This window comes from Nematolebias whitei, chromosome 18 (assembly GCF_014905685.2).
Source record: "Nematolebias whitei isolate Nwh7 chromosome 18, NemWhi1, whole genome shotgun sequence".
NCBI lineage: Eukaryota > Metazoa > Chordata > Actinopteri > Cyprinodontiformes > Rivulidae > Nematolebias > Nematolebias whitei.
In genome coordinates, this window is record NC_056515.1 from 24420000 (window position 1) to 24444273 (window position 24274).

General features: G+C 36.9%; 1 protein-coding gene across 1 annotated transcript in view; it reads left to right on the top strand.

Moving 5' to 3' along the window:
- Positions 1-3510: 3510 nt before the first annotated feature.
- The window catches only part of ccbe1 (collagen and calcium binding EGF domains 1), a 35991-nt gene continuing 15227 nt past the window's right edge, over positions 3511-24274 (top strand). Inside the window, exons 1-2 of the mRNA XM_037691895.1 lie at positions 3511-3608; positions 3683-3763. Coding sequence (XP_037547823.1) covers positions 3511-3608; positions 3683-3763 — 179 coding nt within the window. The remainder of the gene's footprint in view (positions 3609-3682; positions 3764-24274) is intronic.

A 24274-nucleotide genomic window follows, 5' to 3' on the forward strand; every position in this document is an offset into this window, starting at 1 on the left:
AAAAAAAAAAAAAAAAGAAAGAAGAAATATATAAATAAATAAAAAAGAAAGAAAGGAAGGGTGTGGGTTTGGATCCCTTGGCTTAAAGGGCCATCAGGTGGCCGGGAACTGAACTGCACAGTCAGACTGGAGCAGGAGTCTGCAGTGCAGGAGAGGTTGAGCTGTAATGAAGCCAGCAGAGCGATGAAACACTGCTTTCCCTTCCAGCTGAAAGGGTCACGCCTGAGCAGAGCCCTTTGAAGCAAACTGAAGGTGTCATTGCCTGCTAAGCGATACTAGAAAGGTTCCAATTCCCAGTGTTGAACAAAGACTTTTGTGGTAATTGGAAATATATTTTTTATCACCTTTCTCCTGAATTCACTCTGACTGATGATGTGTCACTAACAGGGGCGGACTGGGACAATAATCCAGGCCGGGAATTTGATACCATCCCAGGCCACCACCACCCGACTAACGTAAACCGACTGAGTTCAATTGAGCACACTTTGAAAACCATATGACCCCATATATGTACTTGTTTAGCAACGTGGTGGCCATTGGCGTCAGAAGCATTGGGGGACACACTGGTAGGGGGGGTCTGGAGGTCCTCCCTCAGAAAATTTTGAATGAAGTAGATGCCACTTCCTGCATTTTGGTGTATTTTAACAGGTTGTTTACCATCTAGTTTTACCTACACCCGTAAACACTTGATTCAATAACTATTTTAGAGTTAATGGCACAACAAGAAGCAGCCTGACCAACAGCTCTCCTTGTGTGACTAGAGCATGCTCCACTTCTCTCGCACATCAGCCGCAGTCTAAGAAACATAGTGAAGCCTAAGTCCACTTTTAGAGAGAAAAATCACTAGCCAATATGAAAATATAATAATAATCACTCCTTCTTACCAATGGCCTATAGCATAAAGCAATATGATCATCATCCATCATGTTTATTAGTAGCTTAAAATGCTTAATTAAAACTCCAGTAATGGGCTAGGACCACTGTAACCTTATCCAGTTGTAGGGTCAAGAGACAAACGTAGCATTAACATAGTATGAACAACATTCAGCAATTGTTTCTATAAGAACATCAAATATTTCATGTGAACTGTAAGATTGTTCAGCCCTTTTAATAGGAGAGTAAGAAGGGGGTTTGCCACGGCTTGAAACTAAGGTCTTGCAGAAGCCCCTTCAGCTCAATAGCCATAAAAAGTAGAGTTTTTTTTTATTTTTGCAAGTTGGATCATATAATCAGTTGTGTTTGAACGTGACATAACAGACACATGGTGTGCTGCCAAAGCCTGACTATAAATAGTTCATGTTTGTCCTGCAGGATTTTTTCCCTTTTAGATAAATAGTTAAATCACAAACCTAACTATTCTCTTTTAACTTGGCATATGGCTTCGTTTGTGATGACTGAGCTGATGTAAATCCCTGCTGTTCTGACACAGTAAGAAAGGCAGTTGTCTGTTTCCATGCTTCTGAGAACATTTCCAGATAATTACGTTCCTGCCTCCTTAATGCCATTACTGTATAGTAACTCATTAAATTTAATAATTCACCATATATTCATTTTGCCAATGTGTGAAAATGCTGAGTTCAATATTTTAAAGGCAAAAACTTATAAACTGATCAAGTGAACTGCAGGCAACATTATTATTATAATTATTGTTATTATGATTTGCAAGTTTTACAACATACAGCTCATGTTAAAAATAATGTAGGAGTATGTGTTCAACTTGAAATGGTGCTTTTTATAAGTTGTTACCTAAATGTCAGATGAATGGTTTTGAAACAGCCTCAATATTTGGATTAAATCTTCTACACAACGTACATGGTAACTTCTAAAAGGCCAAAATTAGAAATTTTACGTTAAAATTCAATCTGCTGATTATCTTCCAAACGGAAATACAGTATGTTTGTGAATTAATATTTGAATAACTGTGGCCTGCAAGCGTGAGCCAACTAAAATGCTGCAAATAAGCCCTGCTTCTCCAAAGGTCTCACAAAGTTATGCCAGTTTTGACACAAATGTTTCAGCTACAAGAGTTAAACTCATTATATTATTTAGGAAAAAATGTGTGAGAAAGTTTCCAACTTACTGAGTGCACCTGACTAAAACTAAAACTGATGACGCTGGATGCAGTAGTTGCATGGATGGATTGCAGATCAGTGGGCCGCTGAACGAAGACATTCCTCATTGGTCTCAGCACAGAAACACTCAAGGAGACACACAAGAACTACAAACTTTTTTTTAATGCTTTTTATGTATTTGTCATGAGATGCTTCTTGCAGATCTGTTTTGTTTTGTAGGTCCTTAAATATATTTTCCCTTCTTCTTTCAGCTGCTCCCTTCGTCAGGGGTCATCACAGAGAACTGAGTTGCACGAAGACTTGACAATTATTTTTACGCCGGATGCCCTTCTTGATGCAACCACAGACCACAGAGCTACCACAGCCCTCTGTGTGGAGCAGAGAGCTGCTATCTAGGGCCCCTGGGGGAGCAGATGGTGGGGGTTAAGGGCCTTGCTCAAGGGCCCAGAGTGGGGCAAATGAGGGTGGAGGCAGGTGTTGGTGCTTCACCAATCCCATACATTATGATGTTGTCTGTACCAGGAGTTCACCCAGCGATCTTCCCATCACAGGCCCACCTTCTTGCATATACAATATATATATATATATCTATATATATACATATATAGATATTTATATGAGCAAATATAGGTATACATTTAGTAAATTTCAGCTCTAAAAGCAAGCAAGAAAAAAGGTTAAAAATGTTGTTGAAGAAACTGAATTGTAAAAGTTAAAACAATCAGGACAAAAGTCTACATTGGCTAAATGTAGACTAAGAAAATCCTTGTGTGTTACTATGATTAAAAAAAAGATCCAAAACAAGTTAAATAGCCTAATTCAAAACTATAAAAGGCAAACAAACCAAAAGTAGGAGAGCTACTGTCCTGAACAAGCTGAATGTTTTGCTGAAGTGGTTCCAGTCTAAAAAATACGAACATAATAAACAAGAAATCAATTTATTAGGAAACCTCTTGATTTATTTATTTATTTGACTCAGTCTGAACTGCAGTCAAGCGCGTGGAAGGTGTTATTTTATTTTCAGCCGCACGGGGGCGACAAAGCTCAAAACGCAATGAAACTGCGCTTGCGCTCCAAGTAAAGAGCTCGCGCTTTTAATAATGTTTATCGTCTGTCAGCTGTAACTGACCGATAAGTAAAAAAAGGTTTCTTTGCTTCTTGAGAAATTTATTGCGTAAACAAAATAATAAAAGGATAAAAAAAAGTTTGTAATATTTGCCTGACATAGTTGTGAACGAAAAAAAAAAAAAAAAATAGAGTTTCTGAGTGACACGAGAAAAAGAATGTGACAGCGTTATTTTTTTATAATTTTTTTTTTTTTTTAGTTGGTGGAAACTCAGAAGCTCTTGGAGACTGGGAGGGTCTGTTTGCCTGTTTCTTCACTTTTTTCAGCTGGAGCTGAAGCAGTGTGGAGGTCGTCGCTCCAGCGAGAGGACAGATGAGAGCCCACAGGAGTCCCCTGCTGCTCACCGTCACCTGCATGTGCTTCTCCGGAGCTCTGCTCTGGTCCTACCAGCAGGAGGACGTCAGTGAAGGGTAATGCATCTCAACTAATGGGCACAGAAGTGATTGAAACCCCGCACACGCTTCAAATAAACTCCTTTTTGCAGAGGGAAGTGCTCAGAAAATAACATTTCCACCACAAAGTACCCGTGCGTGAAGTCGACTGGAGAAGTTACCACGTGCTACAGGTACAGCCGAGGGCTTATTTCTCCTAAATGTTCTTCATTTAGAATTCAAAGGATTATAATTTTGTGCAGTGAGCTCTAATAGCACCTAAACAATACAATATATCAACAATTTTACAAGAATTATTATTCAATGTGCACATTTTTTTTGCCTTAAAAACTATTGCATATTAATAATAACCTCATTTTAAGCATATATTTTTTATTTACTATAAACTATAAATCTTATTTTCCATTATCATTTTATGATTGCTTTCCAGAAATGATCATGTTGTTGAAATGAAGCCTCATCTCTGCTTGTTTTAGATATCACATGCACAAGTGATTGGGGATGTGGGGATTTGCTGATAACAAATAGGAAGTTTTACTGATGCTATGTGTTTTTAAGGTATTCTCATCATTTGGATGTTTGTAACCCTTCACACTTGTCTGTTTTTCTCAGTCCTAAAAGATGACAGTTTTCAGACATGGTGGTGCCTCAAGATTAAATTGTTAAAATTTATTCTGTCCGTGCTGCATGAGGCTCGGGAAAACTTAACAATCAAATACTTAGTCTCACGCAGGACAAAGAATGTGGATTTTGTATAAAGCCAAACACGAGTTTTTAGTTTTTCATGACATAAACTTCAGAACTTTGAAGGATTTAACTAACAGAGCTAGTGAATCATCCTAATGCAGCTCTTTACTTTGACTGTATACTCTTGGGGATGCTTTTGTCCTTGTCTGAGACAGCTGATAAATGTTATAAATGCCACTTTAATGGACTGTGATGCTCTGTTTACTGGCACTTTGGGATTTATGTTGATGGGATGTGCGCTGTCGCTTGGGAAACAAAAATCACACAACTTATTTAGGCAGCTAATTGCAACCATGTGTCAAATATCTTAATTTATTGTCTGATTCTGATTCTTCTATTTGAGAGAAAGGATTGAAAACTATGTTTGCTTATGTCGTCCTAGAAGTCATTTCAAGTTTGGCCCTAGAAAGTTATTTTTGTAGCATAACAAAGTTCAGTGACATCCTGTTTGATCGTTCATTCTTAAACATGCTCTTCACATAATCATGTTGGTTTATGGTTACTGGCCGCAGCCACGATTGCTTCCCCACATTGTTTACTTAAAGAAGAAAAACTGCTCCAGCTAAGAGCCGATGTAATACCCCCAGGGTGCATTCAGTTCACCTGCACAGTGTGAGCTGGTCAAAACCTCTACGGCCACTAAAGAGGTTTTATTAACGCCACTAAACTAGAAAGGATGCCTCAGTTTTGATTTGATAAATTGTAATTTAAATGTTTCTTTAAAAGCAGTTTCGGCTAATATCCTCTGGCAGGGGTGAAAAGTTGTTCAACGGGAACCAAGCGGGATTTAAGCTGGCAAAGTTGTGTTGTTGAAAAAAAATTATAAAAACTTATGGCTTTTATTAGCCAGTGAGACCAGTGCACATCATGGATTGTTACTGTAAGAACAACTTTTCTTCATCCTACTGAAAGAACAATTTGTGATGAAGCAGCTGCTCTATGGGTTTTAGCTGTAAATGCTAAAACTCAGTTAACTTGAAAAAGAGGCATTCGGCATTAGTTTTTACTCATCTAGTGACTTATTATATGTAATTATCTTAAATAAATAATCAGAGATGCGTGTGTCTGTTTGCAAGGAACCAGTGGACATATTTTAGTGATACTCTCAGAATTAATCATCAGAGGAGCATCTAAATCTGATTAAATTTTGGAGTTGCCTCCGTTCAAGATGGCAGCCAACAAAAATGACCATAACCCAGCCAGTTTCACTGATACTGATCAGAGCTTGGTTTGGTAGTAGCTGAGAGTCATCCACAATGCATTGTCTGAGTTCTATCACATCTCACGAGACCTCACCTTTTACCATACCGTTTTATTTATAGAGCACTTAAAACAGCAATAAGGCCAACCAAAGTGCTGTACAGCAAAAACAAACAAGCAAAGGATATAGTAAAAATACATAGAGCATAGAGGTAAAGATAAGAGCAAAATGGCTAAAGTTATAGAATACAGACACGTTAAAATCAGCGCTTAGTGTCAAAAGTCTGGGAATAAAAGTGAGTTTTCAAACACTGCCATCCGGTGCTTAAAAATGGTACTACACTCAAAACAAATCAACATTTCTTATACAATTTGACAAGTACTAATTATTGTTAAATTTCAAACAATATTATTATTCATTGCAATAATTTCTGAGACAATTAATCGCCCAGCAAAATTTGTTATCATGACAGGCCTAGCCATTAGGTGGAAACAATGTGACTTCTGTATTCTTCTCAATAAAGTTTAAGAAATTTAAAGCCATCCAGTCCCTGATGTCAGCCACGCAGTCGAGAAGAGGCTGGATAGAGCGTGCACTTGTGTGCTTCAGGAAGTAATATTGCACATGCTCGCTCAGTCTCCATCCCACGAACATGATCTTTGTTTCTCACTAGTATAAAAGTAATCGGGAAACATGGCATTTTAGGCTTTATATTTGAAAATTGCATTTGGTGCTTCAGTAATATTGTCCAAGGAATTTTTTTTTATTACCAGGCTGTGAAACGACAGTACGTTCTGTTATGCAATTGTGTGAGCAGCTTAGCACTCATCCTGTAGGCATTTATCATGTTGTGAAAGGCAGCAGAGGAGACATCACAGACTAGTGCCAACTTGGGCATTAGCCTTCTCTCTCATCCTCTCTTTTTTAATCTAAATGTTGGATTTTATGTGTTTCTTCTGGTTTTTTTTATGCCAGGATATTCCACATTTTCAGGCTTCAGAGTCAGTGCTGACATTTGCAGCTCTGCAGGTCGTAGAGTTTAATGTGCTTGGCCCAAAAGAAGAAAAAGAAAAAAGCATTGCAGGTTTTCCGTTCCAAACATACTTCAATCACAAATGCCTGTGATTGGAACATAATACTTTGCTTAAAACCGGTGACGGGTTTGATTAAAATGATAAGCTACGAGCTGTTTGTTCCACTTTGGCTATGCTTTCTGCACCAAGGCCTTTTGGGTTTTTGCAATAAATCACCCGGACATGAGATTATGATCAGGCTTATCTGTGTAAAGATTTTGGGTTCTGTTCTCTTTGTCAGTCTGCTGGTAATTGCTGGCTCTGTTGACAGATATATTTTTACTTTTTAATGTATTTTCCAAAGCCACAATCCCTGTTCCATAAACCAATTTTCTTTAATGCTCAGACACGTTTCTCTCTGTGGTTTATGACATAAAGCAGGACTACTGAATAAGCAAGGTGGCTGCAGTAAGAACAACCCAGCAGAATACATTTTATTTATCTATGACTCAGATTCTTGGGTCTCCAAATTCAGCCTAGCATTCATGCAAATAACTTGATCCCACTGTTTTGTAGACAGCACCCCGTGAAGATTGTGGTTGTTAAGAGAGCAGTAAACATTTTGCCCTTTTTGTACTTTTTTTTTTTTTGAATCATGAGCCTCTGGCACTCTAACACGAGAGCCAGAGCAAATATATTAACCATGGACGAAACCCCATTAATATTCTTTGTTTATAACTTTTGTTAGATGACAAGAAGAACAAGAAACAGTGATTACACTGGCTTGATAAATATGTGTACTGCGTCAGCTTTACCTAACATGTGAAGGACAGACTTCTCTGGAGAAGAAGGGGAACACAGACGAAGCTAATCTTTCCACTTTACAGCACTAACAGTTACGCATAATTGATGGATGGCGTGTGTAATCGTTGCTTTTGTTTTTTTCCCAAACACTCTTGGTGGTACTAAGCGTTTTGTTCTCCTCCATCTCCTCTCTCTTTTGCACTCAGCAACACTGAAACTGTGGTATGTACTTGAAAAACAATGAAAGTAACCTTTTTTTTCTAACTCTTTCCTGGAGAATTAAAGTCATGAAGCATTTATCCAGCATTGTTTGTGCCCTATAAATATCCATCCCGTTTTATTGCTAATACCTACAGCGCACTTTTTCCCTTCTTGTGTCTCACACTTACTTTTCTTTGCATAGTAGTTGAGATAATTGTGAATTAAACCTAAGTAGATTCCATTTAGTGCAGAAACAGTAATGGATTATATTGTTGTTCTAGCTGCAGAGTTTAAGTGAGGTGATCACTTCTGCCAGATTATTCAACTTGGCTACAAGGGCTGACATCGTTCTTTGTTATCAATTCTGTTTCCCACATGAACGTGAAATTATATTCTGTACTGGAACAACTGTCTGAGTTGGACTTGTGCTCCCTATCCTAATTCAACAATCTTTCAGCACAGGAAATACACATGGAGGTTATTTGTTGCCATCAACGTCATACCTCCAGTAATCGCAGTGAAGATATATTATGGCACAGTTAAAGGAGTTCAGCAGAACCGCTGTTAGATCATGTTTCTGTATTTTGGTCTGCTACATGTTTAATGAAAATACTCTGGAAAAAGAAGTAGAACGGGTCTAGATCAGGGCTGGGCAACTTTTTTTTTTCCAGAAGGCCAAATTGAGAATTTTAAAGCAATCAAAGGTCTGCATAGAAAATTTGATATATTTGTGTGAGACTAATCCTCTCTAAGACATTTCCAGACTTTTTCTTGCTGTAGCATTGTTAGCTTGCTTAATAAAAATATGTCTCCCCAATACTCTTTAAGGGTAAGACAAGAATAAGACAAATATTCTTTAAAGGCATGTTTGACAACATATTTGTTAGCTTAATTATGTAAAATAAAAAAGTAAAATGTTGCACTTTGGTGTCTCTAAGGTTCAAGTCTGGAAACATCCATCCATCCATTATCTTTTGCCCGCTTCTTCCATTTTGGGCCACAGGGTCACTCGGACCTATATAGTTGAAAAGCCCATGTGGTAAAGTGTTAGAAAAACAAGTCAGTCGACTTTATCAATTTCCTTTTTACTCTGCTGGTTCTACTCAGGATTTCTGAGAAAAACGAGCACCATTCCAAACAAGGCCTATTGTTTTATATCAAAATCACATTTTAGATCAGGTTTGAGTCTCGTATTACTGTTATGACAAAGATCTAAGCTGGTTTGGAATTGCATTTGGACGTCAAGAATGCAAACTGATAAAGTCAATAAGTTGTTTGCAGAAAGAGCATAAAATTAGTCCAAGCTGTTCCTTTTCAGTGCTTCAAATCAAACGGAGTTTACCAGAATTAACCTTGATAAATGCACATTGAGATAAATGCTGCAAATCTTGCCAATCAAAAATACTTTAAATGATTTAAAGCATATGGGGGAGTTTCACTGCGCAGCGCTGCTATGGAGCAATCAGAGGAACACAAGTGGACTGGAGGTTGTTGTTCAGATGCAGTAAAGTTTCATCTTTACAAGGAATGAATGTGTGAAATCACTTACAACGTCCATGAAATATCTAACGTCCAGTCAACAAAAAGTATCATCTGGTTTCCATCAGTGGTCCGAAAGTGGATATGAAGCCTGTTAGGTAGAGCAGACTGCTGCTGTGGAGATTGCTGTGCAGTTTTGAAGTTGACATGAACATTTGGTTTCACTCTTCAGTGACAGCTCCCACACAGTTAAACATTATAAGGATGTAAAGTCACAAAGGAGGAGGTCAACCGCCACATTAAGTGATTCTAGTCTGTGTGATTTAAATCCTGTTGTGCGCCAAGTGAGAGGATAAATATAATAAGTTCAATAAAAATCATATCAGCTTTCTTAACTTGTCTATAAAATGTAATTCAAAGCCTTTTATAAGCAAAGTCAGTCATCAACACTTAAGTAGTGTGTTTCTGCTTCGAATCTCCAGAGCACCTTCAAGTCTCGTGAAGGAGAAGTCAGAAAACTCGTTGTTAGAAAAGTGAAACCAGTTTTGACTACCTGCATGGTGGAGGTTTGCAGCTGATTTGCATGTGCATGTGAGAATCCTGTAAACCGAGACGCAAATAAAACTAAGTCAGTTCTGCAGAGGTTCCAAGGCAGGTTAGTATCATCTGCGGGTGAATGGAGATGATGGAGATGTGGGCTTTGTAGATCACTGAATTTAAAAAAAAAAGTGCTGTAAGAAAATGAAGAAAAAAATCTAAAAGTGCTATTTTCTGATTTTAAAAAAAGTTGTCAGGTCCTATGGACGGATTCTTCTTGTTGAAACGTTTCATCTTTCATCCAAAAGACTTTGTCAGTCTGAGGAGCTGCACTAAACTCAGTCTTATAAATAACACCTTCTCCTTTGCTGGTGGCAGCAAAAACTAGTCACATGATAAAGGAGGACCATCAGCCTAACGGCTGATCATTAGTGCCCTGATGGTCGATTGTTATTCACAGGGGGCTGAGTGATACTAGCAATAACAGCATTGTAAGAGGGTGACAATTGAACACGGAGGTTTCCACCCCTGTTTAATGATGGATGGTTTCTTTTCACAAAGATGGCCTCCTTTACTCCTCTCTCAAACCATCGTTCCTCTCTATCAAGGGTGTGAGCATCTTCATCCCTGAACGAGTGACCACTGGCCTGGAGATGAGTGTAGACCGCAGAGTCCTGGCCTGATGATGTTCTTCTGTGCTGGGCCATCCTTTTGGCCAGTGCTTGTTTAGGTGCCCCGATGTAAGACCGATCGTAGCCCTCATGAGCATACACAATATTGAGCATGCATCAGGATACATAATATTACTGTGAGAAAATGCTATTTATTAGACTGAGTTTGTTGGAGCTCCTCCGTCTGAAGACGTCTTTAAATTTGGATAAAAGACTAAACGTTTCAACAAGAAGAATCCGTCCAGAGGAACTGACAACTTTTTAAGATTTTTCTACCTTTATTATTGAGCATGCTTCAGGATATTTTCTGAACAGTTTTAAAGAGGTGATATCTTCTTGAGTTGAACTTTTAGATACATTGCAAGTAGGGACGCATCAAACAGTTTACTTGAAATTGGTACCGACTGATATTCTCTTTGATCGTCTCAAATCATTGACCGGCTGGTCAAATCTTCAAAACTTTTTTTTTTTCCTTCAGCCGGTCTTTAAACGTTCAGTACTTAGAAATCCGACTGTTGGTTTTTTTTTTGGTTCATGAACGCAGCATGAGCACAGCACTCAAGTCGCAGCAATCGTGTCTTCGGTGTGGAAGTTTTTACTGCGAGCAAAGAAAACCAAAGCATAGCAATTTGTAATATGCGTAAATAAGAAATAATTTGTAGAGGAGCCACAATCAAAACATCTGGCACATCAAACTGAATATGGCATTTTAAACTGTCATCAAAAGCAGAAAAAACACTTTTACTACAGTGTCCTTAATTCAAAGCTTTAAGTTGTGCCTTTAAGTGTAGTGTCATATCATTTTAGTTTGCTAACTAATTTTAATATACCTCCTGCTGAAAGTGTGCAAACTTTAATAATATACTTTCATACATTAGGGGTAAAGTTATGAAGGACCTGTTGAGCACAGACATCTTCATGGTCAAGCTGAATATACTGTATGTTCCCAAAACTTCTTGTTACCTAATTACTTTAAACAGATTTGTGGATTCATTTTTTTTTTCTGTTTCTACTGCTGAATGTTTATTTTCATGTTACTTCTTTCCTCTATAATAAATGTTTTACAACATCCAGTAGTACTACATATTACGCACAGATTATTTTAAGACCTCATGAGTTCTGTTCCATATTCAGCTTAAACCTTTAACATCACAAGCACTTCCCCTTTCTCTAAATCATGTCTCTATTTTTTTGTTCTAAGTATTTTGGTTGCTGAAAAGCCACATTGTTGTTTCTGTTGGTCAATGATCTTCAAACCTTCTGTTTCTTTCCATGGAGAACGATTGTGCGGCCCCGTTTCGGTCGTGCTGTGGTTTTGCAGTGGTGAAGTGACGCAGTGATAATTACTCTACAGCCTGTGGCTTTTCTCCCTCCAAGCCTCTGCGCTGTGCATCCAAGCCTTATGTCTCACATGTTATTTCATATCAATCCAGAATTAAACTAGCTGTAATATTATAATTAGCACCAAAAACTAATATGAAATTACATCTTTATATGCATTTGTGAGAGACAAAATCTTCTTGACAAGCTCATCTCCTAACTGTTCTTTTTATTTTAAACATTTAATATTTAGGACATTTGAAAACTTAATGTATTCTTTTAATAGTGATGATGATTAACAGTTACTTTATTGGTCCTAAAGGACACCAGTTATAGCCAAAGGATATGTTTTGCTTTCACCAGTTAATGCACATTCATATATCAGCCTTTTAAATTGTTAACAGATGTAACATTCACTTTTAATAGCAGATATTGGACGAAGGGGGTTTGTGGTTTAGTCGTCTTAAGCAGCACAGATGTTTCTCCCTCCCTTGAGTATTTTGTTCATTCATAGCTGAATTTTAATATGCGAGTCAGATACAATTCATCTTAATGATATTCACTTCTACCAGCACCGTCGGTGTTAGTCCACCGGCCAAGTCTGCATTATACTTTAATTTTAGAGCTGCCTGCCCAAATTAGTCTGTCATTTATCTTCCTCCTCCCCCACACCCTTTCAGCCTTTAAAAAAAGGTGTCTATGATTTGTTTGTAAAAGAAACAGGTACAATAAAACATTTATTTAATTTTTAAATACCATGTGAGTTAATTATCGTTGCCATGTTTGTGTGGAGCTCCTGGAAACAATATTAAATTTTCCTCTGGTACTAAAATAACACAAAAACCACAAACCCCAAGTGGGCTAACGAACCACAAATCCCTCTTACCTCATTCACTGCATGTAATGTGAACATATGAAACATAAGAAAGCAAAAATTATACATGTAATGGTCAATTACACGTCTTGAGGTAAAAGCCCATGTTTAAACGCATCCAACTTTTAATGTAGGATATTTGCTCACATGCTTAACATTTTGCAACCATTTGACTAAATAATAAAATTAAAAATGACATTTCTTTAAAGAAAAACTACAGCAAAACATACAATGGTGGGTTTTTGTTTGAAACTGGTATTATATTTAAATAAAAGCTAACATGAGAACGCTGATGTTCTCTAAAACAATGGCAAAATGTGATCCATAATGTTTACCATGTTGAGAAACTAGATCAAAATGCAATTTTATGTACAGATATTTGGTCAAAATTAGTTCAGATTTACACCCTGGTAAACTGAAGTTCAAAGGTTGCATTTGTTTTATTCAAGGTTTATCTTGAGGTAATTTCACGAGCGTGCTAGTCACAAAAACTGACAGCAGCAGCTCGGTATAGGACCTAGAATATCTGAGGGTTGTCTAGATGGGTCTACTACAACGATGTTAGCAATACATCCTTTGAGACCTGTGGATTGTGCATTGGAGTCTTTGGGTAGCTGCTTACAGACAAAAGCAGTTTGGGACTGGGATTTGGAGGTCTGATGAGCACCTCAGGCAAGCTATTTGAACCATTCTGAAGCTGCTTTTTGCTAAACCTATTGATGCACTATCAAAGAGGTGGGAGGCCAGCTGCCCTCTAAAGCAGCAGTTGTCAAAACAACATTCATAGGGATGCCAGGATACAGAAGGTTGTGTTGCAACATGAGGAGCATTGCATCATTGTTGTAATGTTATGGCCACTTGCATTTGAGCTTCTTATTGGCTCTACATAATAAACAACTACTATTTCGAACCATTCACTCAGTTTGAATATTCAAAGTTAGTCTACAGTTTAAGATTTTCTTTGATATTTAGCTCTAAACATAATAATATATTCCACTTGAGATAGTAAAAAACATACAAATGTATGAAATTGATCATTTGTGTTTTCTTGTTGCAAAGTAAAAGAAGTAGTTATTATTATTATTATTGTCAACCTTGTAAGAAAAAAGATTTTATGCTGCCAAAGTAATTAACTTAAAAAAATGGTGTTGATGTAAGTTTACTTTTCTGGAGACCATTTATTCAGTGGGTAGTTTTCTTTAAATTTAGTATTTTCTCACAAACTGTTAGCATTGTTTATATAGCATAGGTTGCCATGTTTATTTTTCTTGTACATTTTTCTGCACTGCAACATGATGAGCTATTAAATATGTGGGTAATAACAAAGAATTTTAATTACTAATAATCCCTTCAAGATCTTTTTAGCTTTTCTTTGAAGTATTAGTTCAGTGCCTTCACAGTAACCTCTGTATTTTGACATGAATTAGTCATTTTTGGACGTTGTCCAGGAGAATGGTTTCCATTAGAATCACATGGAAGTGCTCAAGATGGTTTACAGTAATAGCCCACAGACAGCCCTGCTCTGAATAATTTCCTGGAGCATCCGTTTCAGAGCCATCAGACACAGCTTGTACTTGTCCTTAACTTTTGAAATGCAAAAAAATAACTCTTTTTGATTTGGTCTTTGAAAGTAATCTCACTGTTGTAAATTTGTAGGGATGTTTAGGAGAGTTGAGAAATGAACACACACACTGAAACAATTCAATTAAATTCAGTTTATTTTTATTGTGCTAAGTCACAACAGAAGTCATCTCAGGGCACTGAACAGAAATATTCATAGATAAAATAAGTTAACAGAAACATTCATATTTAAAAATATTAATTTAACATTATTTATCTGAGGAGCAGACTGCTTTGAGTTTAACTCTATCGCAGAACTCACATCTTGAGCAAACACGAAGGTGACAGTGGAAAGGAAAAACTCCCTCGTGAGGAAGAAACCTTTAGCAGAACCAGGCTCAGGACAAGCGGCCATCTGCTTTGACCGGCTGGGTTTGAGAGGAATAGATACACAATGGCAGGTCAAGAATCACGTTAAGATAGAAATAGTATGAAATAAAAACTATTCAATTGCAACAATTTATTTGAGGAAATGAGGTCAATATGATAAGCCAACCCTAACTATAAGATTTTTTAATAAGGAAAGTCTTAAGCCCAGTCTTAAAACTGGACAATGTGTCAGCCTCACGGACAGAATCTGGATGTTGGTTCCACACTAGAGGAACCTGATAACTGAAAGATATTCTTCCCATTCTGCTTTTGGAAATTCTAGGGATCATGATATTGCCTGCAGTCTGAGAGTGAAGTGCTCTGTTATGAAAATATGGAACAACAAGATCTCAAATATAAGATGGAGCTAGGTTGTTGAGGGCTTTGTAGATTAGAAGTAAGATTTTGAATTCAATTATGGATTTGGGAGCCAATGGAGAGAAGCTAAAACTGGAGAGATATGATTTCTCCTACTAACTCCAGTTAAGACTCTGGCAGCAGCATTTTGGATTAACTGAAGACGTTTTAATGAAATATTTGGACATCCATATAATAAACCATTGCAATAATCCAGTCTAGATGTGACAAATGCATGAACCAGTTTTTCTACATCATTTTTAGATAAGATGTTTCTAATTTTAGAGATATTACGCAGGTGGAAAAAGGTACTAGTAATGTTTTTAATGTGGGGGATAAAAGACATGTCCTGATGGAAAATAACACCAAGATTTTTAACATTAGAACTGGAGGACAGATTAATGTCATCTAAGGAGGGAGAAAGACTGAAAAATGTATTCCTAAGATGCTAAGGTCCAAAAACTAAAACCTTAGTCTTGTCTGTGTTCAAAAGCAGAAAATTTAGGGTCATCCAGGATTTTATGTCTTTAAGACATGCTTGTAGTCCATGTAGCTGATTGGATTCAATGGGTTTCATGGACAAAAATAACTGTGTGTCAGCATAACAACAATGAAAATTTATCCCATGCTGTTTAATAACATTGCCTAATGGAAGCATACACAAGGTAAAGAGTATTGGTCCAAGCACTGAACCTTGAGGAACTCCGTGACTAACTTTGATGTATGATGAAGATAAATTATTTACATTTACAAATTGGAATATATCAGATAGATATTATTTAAACCAATTTAGAGCCATTCCTGTAATTCCAATATCATATTCAATTCTCTGTAGTAGAATATTATGATCAACTGTATCAACTGTATCAAAACGGTATCAAATGCAAGGAGCTATATTTTTTAGGACTGAGGGTTTTTTTTAAGAGTTTTTGTGCACATTCGCTCTGTTATTAAGAGTTGGATGAAAGTGAAAAGGGGAATAAACAACATGGCCATTATTGTGCTGATTACAAATGTCAGGCAGGTTGTTTTCATATTTTAATTCATTTTTGTAAACTAAAGAAACTGATGTGACTAACATGAATACATAATAGTCCTAGTCTATAGTCAGTAAATAAATAGATGTACTGTAGTCAAAACGGTGAACTTGTCCTCCTTTAGTTAATAACGATAATGATGATAGGGTTTTCAGAGGTGGAGGGCGGCATGCGAGTTCGCTCGCTGTGGCGACCCCTGAAGAAAAGAGCAGCCGAAATAAATGAGAACTTACAGCTATAAATTGTGCTGTTTCACATCCACACAGTAATGTTTTATCCCCAATTGCCAAGTATTTCTGTTATTGTGTCAGAGGAGAGGAAATGAAAGCAAGAAGGCAACAATAAATGGCTTTTAAATTAGTGATAATAAATTGAATGAAATGTTTGCAGACACGAGTTATTCTATCAGTTCTGTGTGTGTATTATGGGCTGCGTTCAAACCGCCATTAACCAATAATTTATGGTAATGTACTATATTAATGATCAAACGGGACACATTTTCCTAAAAACCAAGAGGTGAACTCAGAAGCAGTGTCACAAAAATCTATAAATTTTGAATAAGAGAGAAAAGATTTTATTCAGCTAGCCAAAATCTTGTTTGTGTTTTGATTGATGTCCCAGTTTGGCCAAACTTTGTGACTTTCTCATTTATCATACGGTACTTGCATCCAAATTAGGATTAAATCTCCTGGGCAGTTCTGGGAAAATTAAACATTGTTAAAGGTACATACATTCAATAAGAGTTGGTGGTCTCTTGTGAATAGTTAGGAAAATATCCATCTCTCTACAAAAATGCTTCCATTTGGAAAAGAGGCAAGGTCAGACTGAAGCTAAAGACAGATGTCTTATGTTGACATTTTTATGTGAAGGAGTTTTTAGCAGAATTCAATCAGATGAGTCAAGTATTGGAAAAGACACAATCACTTTTTTTTTTGTCTTTTTAGTTTTATAAGCTCATAATGTCTGTATTATTCCAGTTGGTCTGCAGCACGTCAGTCTGACCTGTTTATAGGAAGTAAAAACGTCTGCCCCTCTGTGACCACCATTGAACATTAAATTCATATGTTTGTTTTGGTTTTTCACAATTATTCCACAAGTTAGAAGATCACCAAAGCATATATTACCTGCTGCATGTTAGGTTTTCTTTATTATAAAAATAAAATCATTTTTAAACAACTGAAAGGTTTTGCATAATAAACTGTTTGGTCTCTACAGCATTTTTGAGGTTAAAATGTTATGCCATGCTATAAAGAGCTGTCTCTACTTGAAAAAATATAAAACAAATATTCAATTTTATGTAGTCTCACCTGAAGTTTTTAGCATTCAGAAGATGCACCCACAGAACTTCTACTTTTCATTCAGAGATGTTTTCTTAGATGCATCTTGGCAGATGTTAACTGTCTCGCATGGTGTACTCTAGTTGTGTGTTGTGTAACTTCAGCTGTATGGTTTGTTTATGCATCCATCCATTCATCCATCCATCCAACCATCCATTATCATCAGCGTGTTCCAAAGTCAGGTCTCGGGGGCAGCAGCTTGAGTAGGGAGGTCAAGACATCTCTTTCCACAGCACCTCTTCCAGCTCTTCTGGGAGGACTCCAAGGCATTCCCAGGCCAAATGAGAGACTTGGTCTCTCCAGCATGTCCTGGGTCTTCCCTGGGGTCTCCTCCCAGTTGAACATGCCCAATGCACCTCCCTTGGGAGGTGTCATGGGGTCATCCTTATCAGATGCCTGAACCACCTCAAGTGGCTCCTCTCGATGTGGAGGAGCAGCGGTTCTACTCTGAGTCTCTCCTGGATAACTGAACTTCTCACTCTCTCTAAGGGAGAGTCCAACTACCCTGTGGAGGAAACTTGTTTCAACTGCCTGTATTCACGATCTCATTCTTTTGGTCACTACCATAGTACTTTTGGTTCATGACCATAGGCGAGGATAGGAACGTAGACCGACCGGTCAACAGAGAGCTTTGCCTTACAGCTCAACTTCCTCTTCACCACAACAGACCGGTATGGAAGCTGCAACACTGCAGATGCTGCACCCATCCGTCTGTCAATCTCACGCTCCATTATTTCCTCACTTGTGAACAAAACCCCGAGATAAACTCGTCCACTTGAGGCAGAACCTCGCCCTCGACCTGAAGAGAGCAACCCACCCTTTTCTGACTGAGGACCATGACCTCAGATTTGGAGATTCTGATTCATGTATGAATTTGATTCTGTATGGTTTGTCACGGCAACCAATTTGTGTCCACAGAAAATGTATTTTTAATGTTACAAATATTTAATACTAAATGACATTACGCTAATTTCCACAGCAAACATGCAAATTATGATGATTCCAAAACTGCAGAGAGGTTCTGATGTTTTCATTTCTTTCTTCTTCTTCTTTTTTCTTTCTTTTTTTGTTTTTTTATGTTTTTGTGATGTTGTTTTTTATTTTTCCTCTCTGGGTTTGTAATTTTCATTTTACACTAAGAGTCAATGATAACTTGGATTAAAACTTACTCTGCTTTCTTTTTTTTTCTTCTTTCTGTTTTGTGTTACTTATTTGGATGTTTTTATTTCAGTCCCAAGTGTCTTATTTAGTTTGAAAACTTGTTCACGAGCCATCGTTTTGTTTACGATCAGAAAGTTTTTCCAATTTTAGATTTAGCATGCCCATTTGCAGATCACTTTGTGTCTAAGTTCTTTCTGCGGATTATAACTCCCAGATGGTATCAGCAGTGCAGAGCCCAGACAGCAGCTGTCACTTAACATTTTAGCTGAAGTGAAAAGTTCAAGCAAACTGTGAATGTCTGGTTCTAGCAAAATGTTTAAGCTGCTTACCTTCCTCAAAAACAAGATATTTATTCAAGTGAACAGCAAATAACCTTTAAACATTTTCTAAAGGATACACATGGCATCGGGTTGCTAATTGGATGAAACAACGATCGTCCAAAGAAAAACGAGAAATGTAGTCATCTCATGCTTTTCTGCCCCTGAAGCATCATTCAAACCAAACGTTTGCTTCACATTAATATTCTTGATAATCTTTCCTGTCGTTTTGCCTGATTTCTAACTTGCCAGGTATATTTCTCCCTTCCAGACATGGTAGGCAAAATGTCTCTGGCTCTGGTTTTTGTCAAGATAAGTGTTGCCCTTATGATGTCACAGCAGCACCAGCTGCACAGTTTCTGCTCAATATGTAAAATCCATGGCACTAATTACTGCGGTGATGTAAAGATTCAAGACGTGGTTCCTTTAAACAGCAGAATAAGTTCAAATATGTCTCCTGCAATTTTCTAAAGGTTGTGTTTGGAAATTTTTGTTAGAAAATGAGGTGATGCACAGTTAGAGGTTTACTTCTGGATGGGCTGAAGAGGGTGAAAGGAAACTTGCAATCCAGACAAGAGACTGAAAACTCAAAAGTAATATGGGCAGAGTTAATAATGTTGAGAGACTGTCCAGTTTGTGCAAACAGAATTAAGAAGTAGCGCCTTGCAAGTTTTATTTACCATGTACCTAATACTTGTCAGTGAATGCATCAGACTCTGTTTGAGGGATTTAAATATAAAACATGACGCCTCTTCATGATGTGTTTTGAATGTTTGATTTAAACAATGCAGACTGTGTTTATGAGTGGAAAAGAAGAGTTTAATATTTTTGAACAAGATGTGGAATATGATGAATAATGGTAATCAAGAAAAGAAACAAGATCACAGCTTAAACTCTAGAGGATTTTGGTTCAGTCAGCCAATATTCACAGGCCGTTGACACTGTCCCTGGAGAAATTATACTCACATTAAGGAAAATATCAGCTTCTCTACGGCAGTAACTTGTTTTGTCAGTGTCAATTTTTTAGTTATTAATTACCTTTCATATGTATAAAGAGAAACGTTGTTTATATGAACGAGTTTTAAAGTGGAAATTATCACCGAGCCATTCAGCTTTTATTTCTCAAAAAACTTTTTTTTTTTCACCACGCAGAAGATTATTTAGAAGAAAAGAATGAAAAAGCTTCAAACCTTTAAAGCTTTATTAATACTTTGAGATGCAAAACTATATTTTTTCTAAGGATTCATTTTTTTTTAGCTCTTTTCGTTCAACAAACCGTCACTAAACGCCTGCCAGTGTTTTCAACAAAAGCTTTAATGATGGTTGTTACAAACTGCCTTTTTATATTTATTCTATTGGAATTATTTACCTTTGTTTACAAGTTTTTAAGGACTTATTTTATGAAAAAGTTATTGATCATATTAGATGTTGCATCTTTGTGTTTATATTCTTAAATATAGAAATCAAACTTTCAAATGTACCTTTGAAAATCACCAAAGTTCAAGCTCAATAATCCAGGTAATAATCCAACAATGTTCAGTCAGGTCATCTGGACGGTTTCTTTTGTTGCTGAGACGACTTCTTCAATCTGAGGAGCCACCAGCAAACCGAGTCCCACCACAAACGGCACACTCCTATAGTGGAAAAAAATTTTTGCAGGTGATATGATAAGATGGCCTCCGGGGTCCGCCCTCTCCCCCGTCAACTCCTCTGAGGCATACTTACCAAAGTAGTTCAAAACACCAAAGTTCATGCTCTATTGAGCCTATTGTATCCATTATCCAGGTAGTAATCCTTTGAAAGTGTTTTTTCACAAAGATAAATTAATGCAAATCTCCTCAGATTTACTTCTCAAACAGTCATTTATATATGTGAACAGCTGAAGCTTGCCGATACTACCAATCTTTAGAGTTTACAGTTATTTTGTGCAGCCAAAATAGTAAAATGTAATTAACTGATGACTTTTAGAACTCTTTGTTATAATAAAACCAAGTAAATCTCATCATCAAAGTCGTGTTCTCGCTGCTACAAAATCACATCTTCTCATGTGTGGAATGCAGACATGTTATTGTACATCAGTGGCAGCAATGTTAGACAAATAAGCCATGTAGGCTGCTTGTGTTGTCTCTCACAGCTGTGGGATTGTGCGTGTTGGGGGGTGATATCCATCAGGTCTGTGATTCTTAGAGGGAAGAACATGCTTAGTCCTAATAAAAAACAACAGTTAATATGAGGATGTTTGCATTCCTTCTATATTCTTATGTTTTTGATGATTTCAGTGCATGCATCAACTTTAACTCAGGTGCCAGCAGGAATGACTGAGTTCTGTTTTAAGACAAAGCCAGCCTCATCTTGATGGTGTTGGGAGAGCCTGTGTTTATAAGGTGATTAAGAGTGCTTATGCTTCACCTCAGGCGACTGAGGTCAGACTAGTTCATGTCTAGATTTCAAGGGGCCTTTGTAAAATGATACAGGTCAAGGGCAAAATGAAATAACCTTTGGGTGGGAAATAAAAAGGCACAGGTGGCAAAACAAACCGGTTTTCTACGTTGTGATCACTGAACAAGTGCGGAGTTCCCTTTGTCTGAAAGTAAATGTCAATCACAACATGCCAGTCTTGAATGTGCAGATCTGTGGCCCAGCAGACTCTGCTCATTGATATTCTCGGAGAAAACTGGCACAAATGCTTTTGGGAACTCTTTCCCCCTTCGTTTGCTCATGAATATGAGTGAAATCCACATGTTTCAAATTTCTTTGAAGCAAATGAACAAACAAGAAGCTTACCGATGATTGTACTCTTAACAGTGGTTAGTAAAGGTTCAGGGGCTCTGTGTGGTATTAGTTAGTCGGATTATGTGTTATGTGCTGACAGTCATGTAACTTCATTTGTAAGTGCTCAAGTGTAACATTTGTCTTCTCAAAGGGGATCACTGTGAAGACAGATTCAGATCTGAGCAGTTTCTGCTGTACGTATCGTGTGGGATCGTATCAGAACTGGTAAATAACATTTGTTACATCAAAGGAGACTTTTTTTTAACCTTTAAATTCATTTTTCAACTCAAGTGCAGGTGTTTGGGTTAATTTATAGATTTGGTGTGTTGAATTTTGTATAGGTATCATTCAGCCGTTGTCTTTAACAGGCATGTTAAGCATGACTATACACAGTTGATCTCATTAATTTCCAGTCCATCATGTCCACTGATGTGTTTAAATATAAAAGGTTTTAAAAAAAAAAAAAGAGGAAATCAGTAATTTCTAACTAAATCAATTGTTGTTAGTGTAAAATGGAAGATATTAACAGATAGTACTGTTAATAGAATAGTACTTTAATTTGCAAAGTAACCAACTATAGCATATTTAGATTTGTTTGTGTCTTACACATAATGAGACTCAGAACAATATGAGTATTGCAGAGCTAATTTAAAAAAAGTTATGATCCTAAACACAGATTTGGATTTAGTTTCCATGAGATCCTGTTGCCTCGTTTTTGATCTTTTGGAAACGGACAGAGATGTTTGTGTTCTTTTGATTTTCCAGCTAGCTCTGTTTATCCTTGCTAAGTTGGTTATTTGCTAAGAGCACGTTAATTCCTCATGGGGATGTTATCATGACAAATATTGGATCACACATGAAACTATCTTCGAATCAACCCTTAGCTGGAGTCCTCAAACACCGTAACATTCAAACATTATTATTTTTCTTATCAAGACAGTCCAACCACATATACATGTTCTATCCTTTGGGTCTCAGCTTTCAGTTTGATTGTTTGCATGCAGTTTCATCTCAACTATTATTATTATTCAATATTTGCTACTTTCACTCAAACCACATGTGCACATTTTCAAAAATGGAGCAATACTTTTCAGACTACAGTAAGAAATAAATAGTATTAAGATGATTAAGATGGCATTAATGTTATTAAAATACCAAAGACTCATTTGCACATTTTTCCTCTGAAATCTAAATAGTTTGCTTTTTTACAATTTAAAAATGTATTTTTTGCTTCTATACTGGCACTTTGTGAGATTTTTGTACAGCCAGGTGTAGATCTAGATCTTGCTGTGCAAGTTTTAAATGCAAATTCCAAATTAATTAAGTTATATATTAATTTATTTTGTATTCAACATGATAGTTATAAACCATGTTTTTTTTAAAGCAATGCAGAAGTTCCTTAAAGATAACAGAGGAAAGTGATGCATGGTGTTGACTCAAAACAACAAATCTGCTTAACTAATAATCGAAACAACTGCCTAAATGTATACAAACATAAGAAGTTTATCAGGATGCAGGAGACCAGCAATGAAGAACGTCCTTTAGCATCTGTTTATTGGCCAAGTTTACTCACACGTACTTGAAATTTGTTGTCGGTGGTCACATATTCTATGTACATACAAGTTACACAAAAAATATGTCATAGTACAGAAACAAATTTGAACGCAAACAATAAATAAAAGCAACAAAATGAATACAAGTTTGCATAAATAGCATTGAAATTTAAAATGTAAAAAAAACAATATGAAAAACGAGAATAAGGATGCAACAAAAAGCAAACAAGATGGATCATTTCCAGCAGAAAAACAGTTCAGACGTTCATGATACTGGTGATAATGGGAAAGAAACTATTACTTTTTTGTTTGTGGTTCCACTTTTGACAGATCTGTAGCAGCTGCCTGGAGGTGGAACAAACAGCTGAAAGGTCTTTGGCGATGTTACCTGCGTTCCTCTTGACTCTTGTAGAATAGAGATCCTGAAGGATGGGCAGGGGAGCATCAGTGATGGACATGATCTGTTTACATTTCCTTTCTGTTTTTAACAACAGGTTTGGCTGATTTTAGTTTCTGCTTGCAAGATGGAACGAGCTAGACCAGACAGTGATCAGTGTCCCACTGCTGCTCTGACGACAGAATGATATACTTTGTTCATAACTGTATAGCACTGGTCCAAAGTGTTATTGTCCCTGGTGGGACAATGATGTGCTGTCTGCTGCCCTCTTGGAACTGTACAATTTCTGTCTAGCAAACAAATATGTGCTTGATTTCAGAATACTTTGTACTCAATAAAGTGACTGTAAAAACAGTAGGCAGTAAAAAAGACAAGTCTATTTAACTAGTCTTTGATCATCTTTGTTTAATTGGGGATATTTTTCTAAGTCATGACCAGATTTTAGGTGGTAATTTACTCTAGGTAGCAATTTAATATAACTGGAAGGACCAAAGAAGGGATATGTGTTTGTAATAAGATGAAATGGATGTTAATCTCTTTTGAAAAGTACTTTTAATACATGATATTTGGTCTCTAGATCTTTTAGGGGAAATCTTTTGAACATCTCTCGCAAATTTACCCGCTTAACAGCCAAAAAATAACATGTTCTGCTTCACTTATATTTCATGAAATTACACCTATTATTCAATTGTTTCCTTGTGTATCTTCTAATATGCAACTTTTACAAAAGCATAATAAATGCCTTTGACATTTTCTTTCTATCTATCATATGGTTAACGTATTGGTGTGAGTGAAGCTTTTTTTTCTTAAATTAAAAAGTAACGCAAAGTTTCTTTTAGCACCAACATCATGTCAGCATTTTACACAACTCTGTGTGCTGAGTGCTAACCTGCAAATGTGAACGAGCCAATACATTA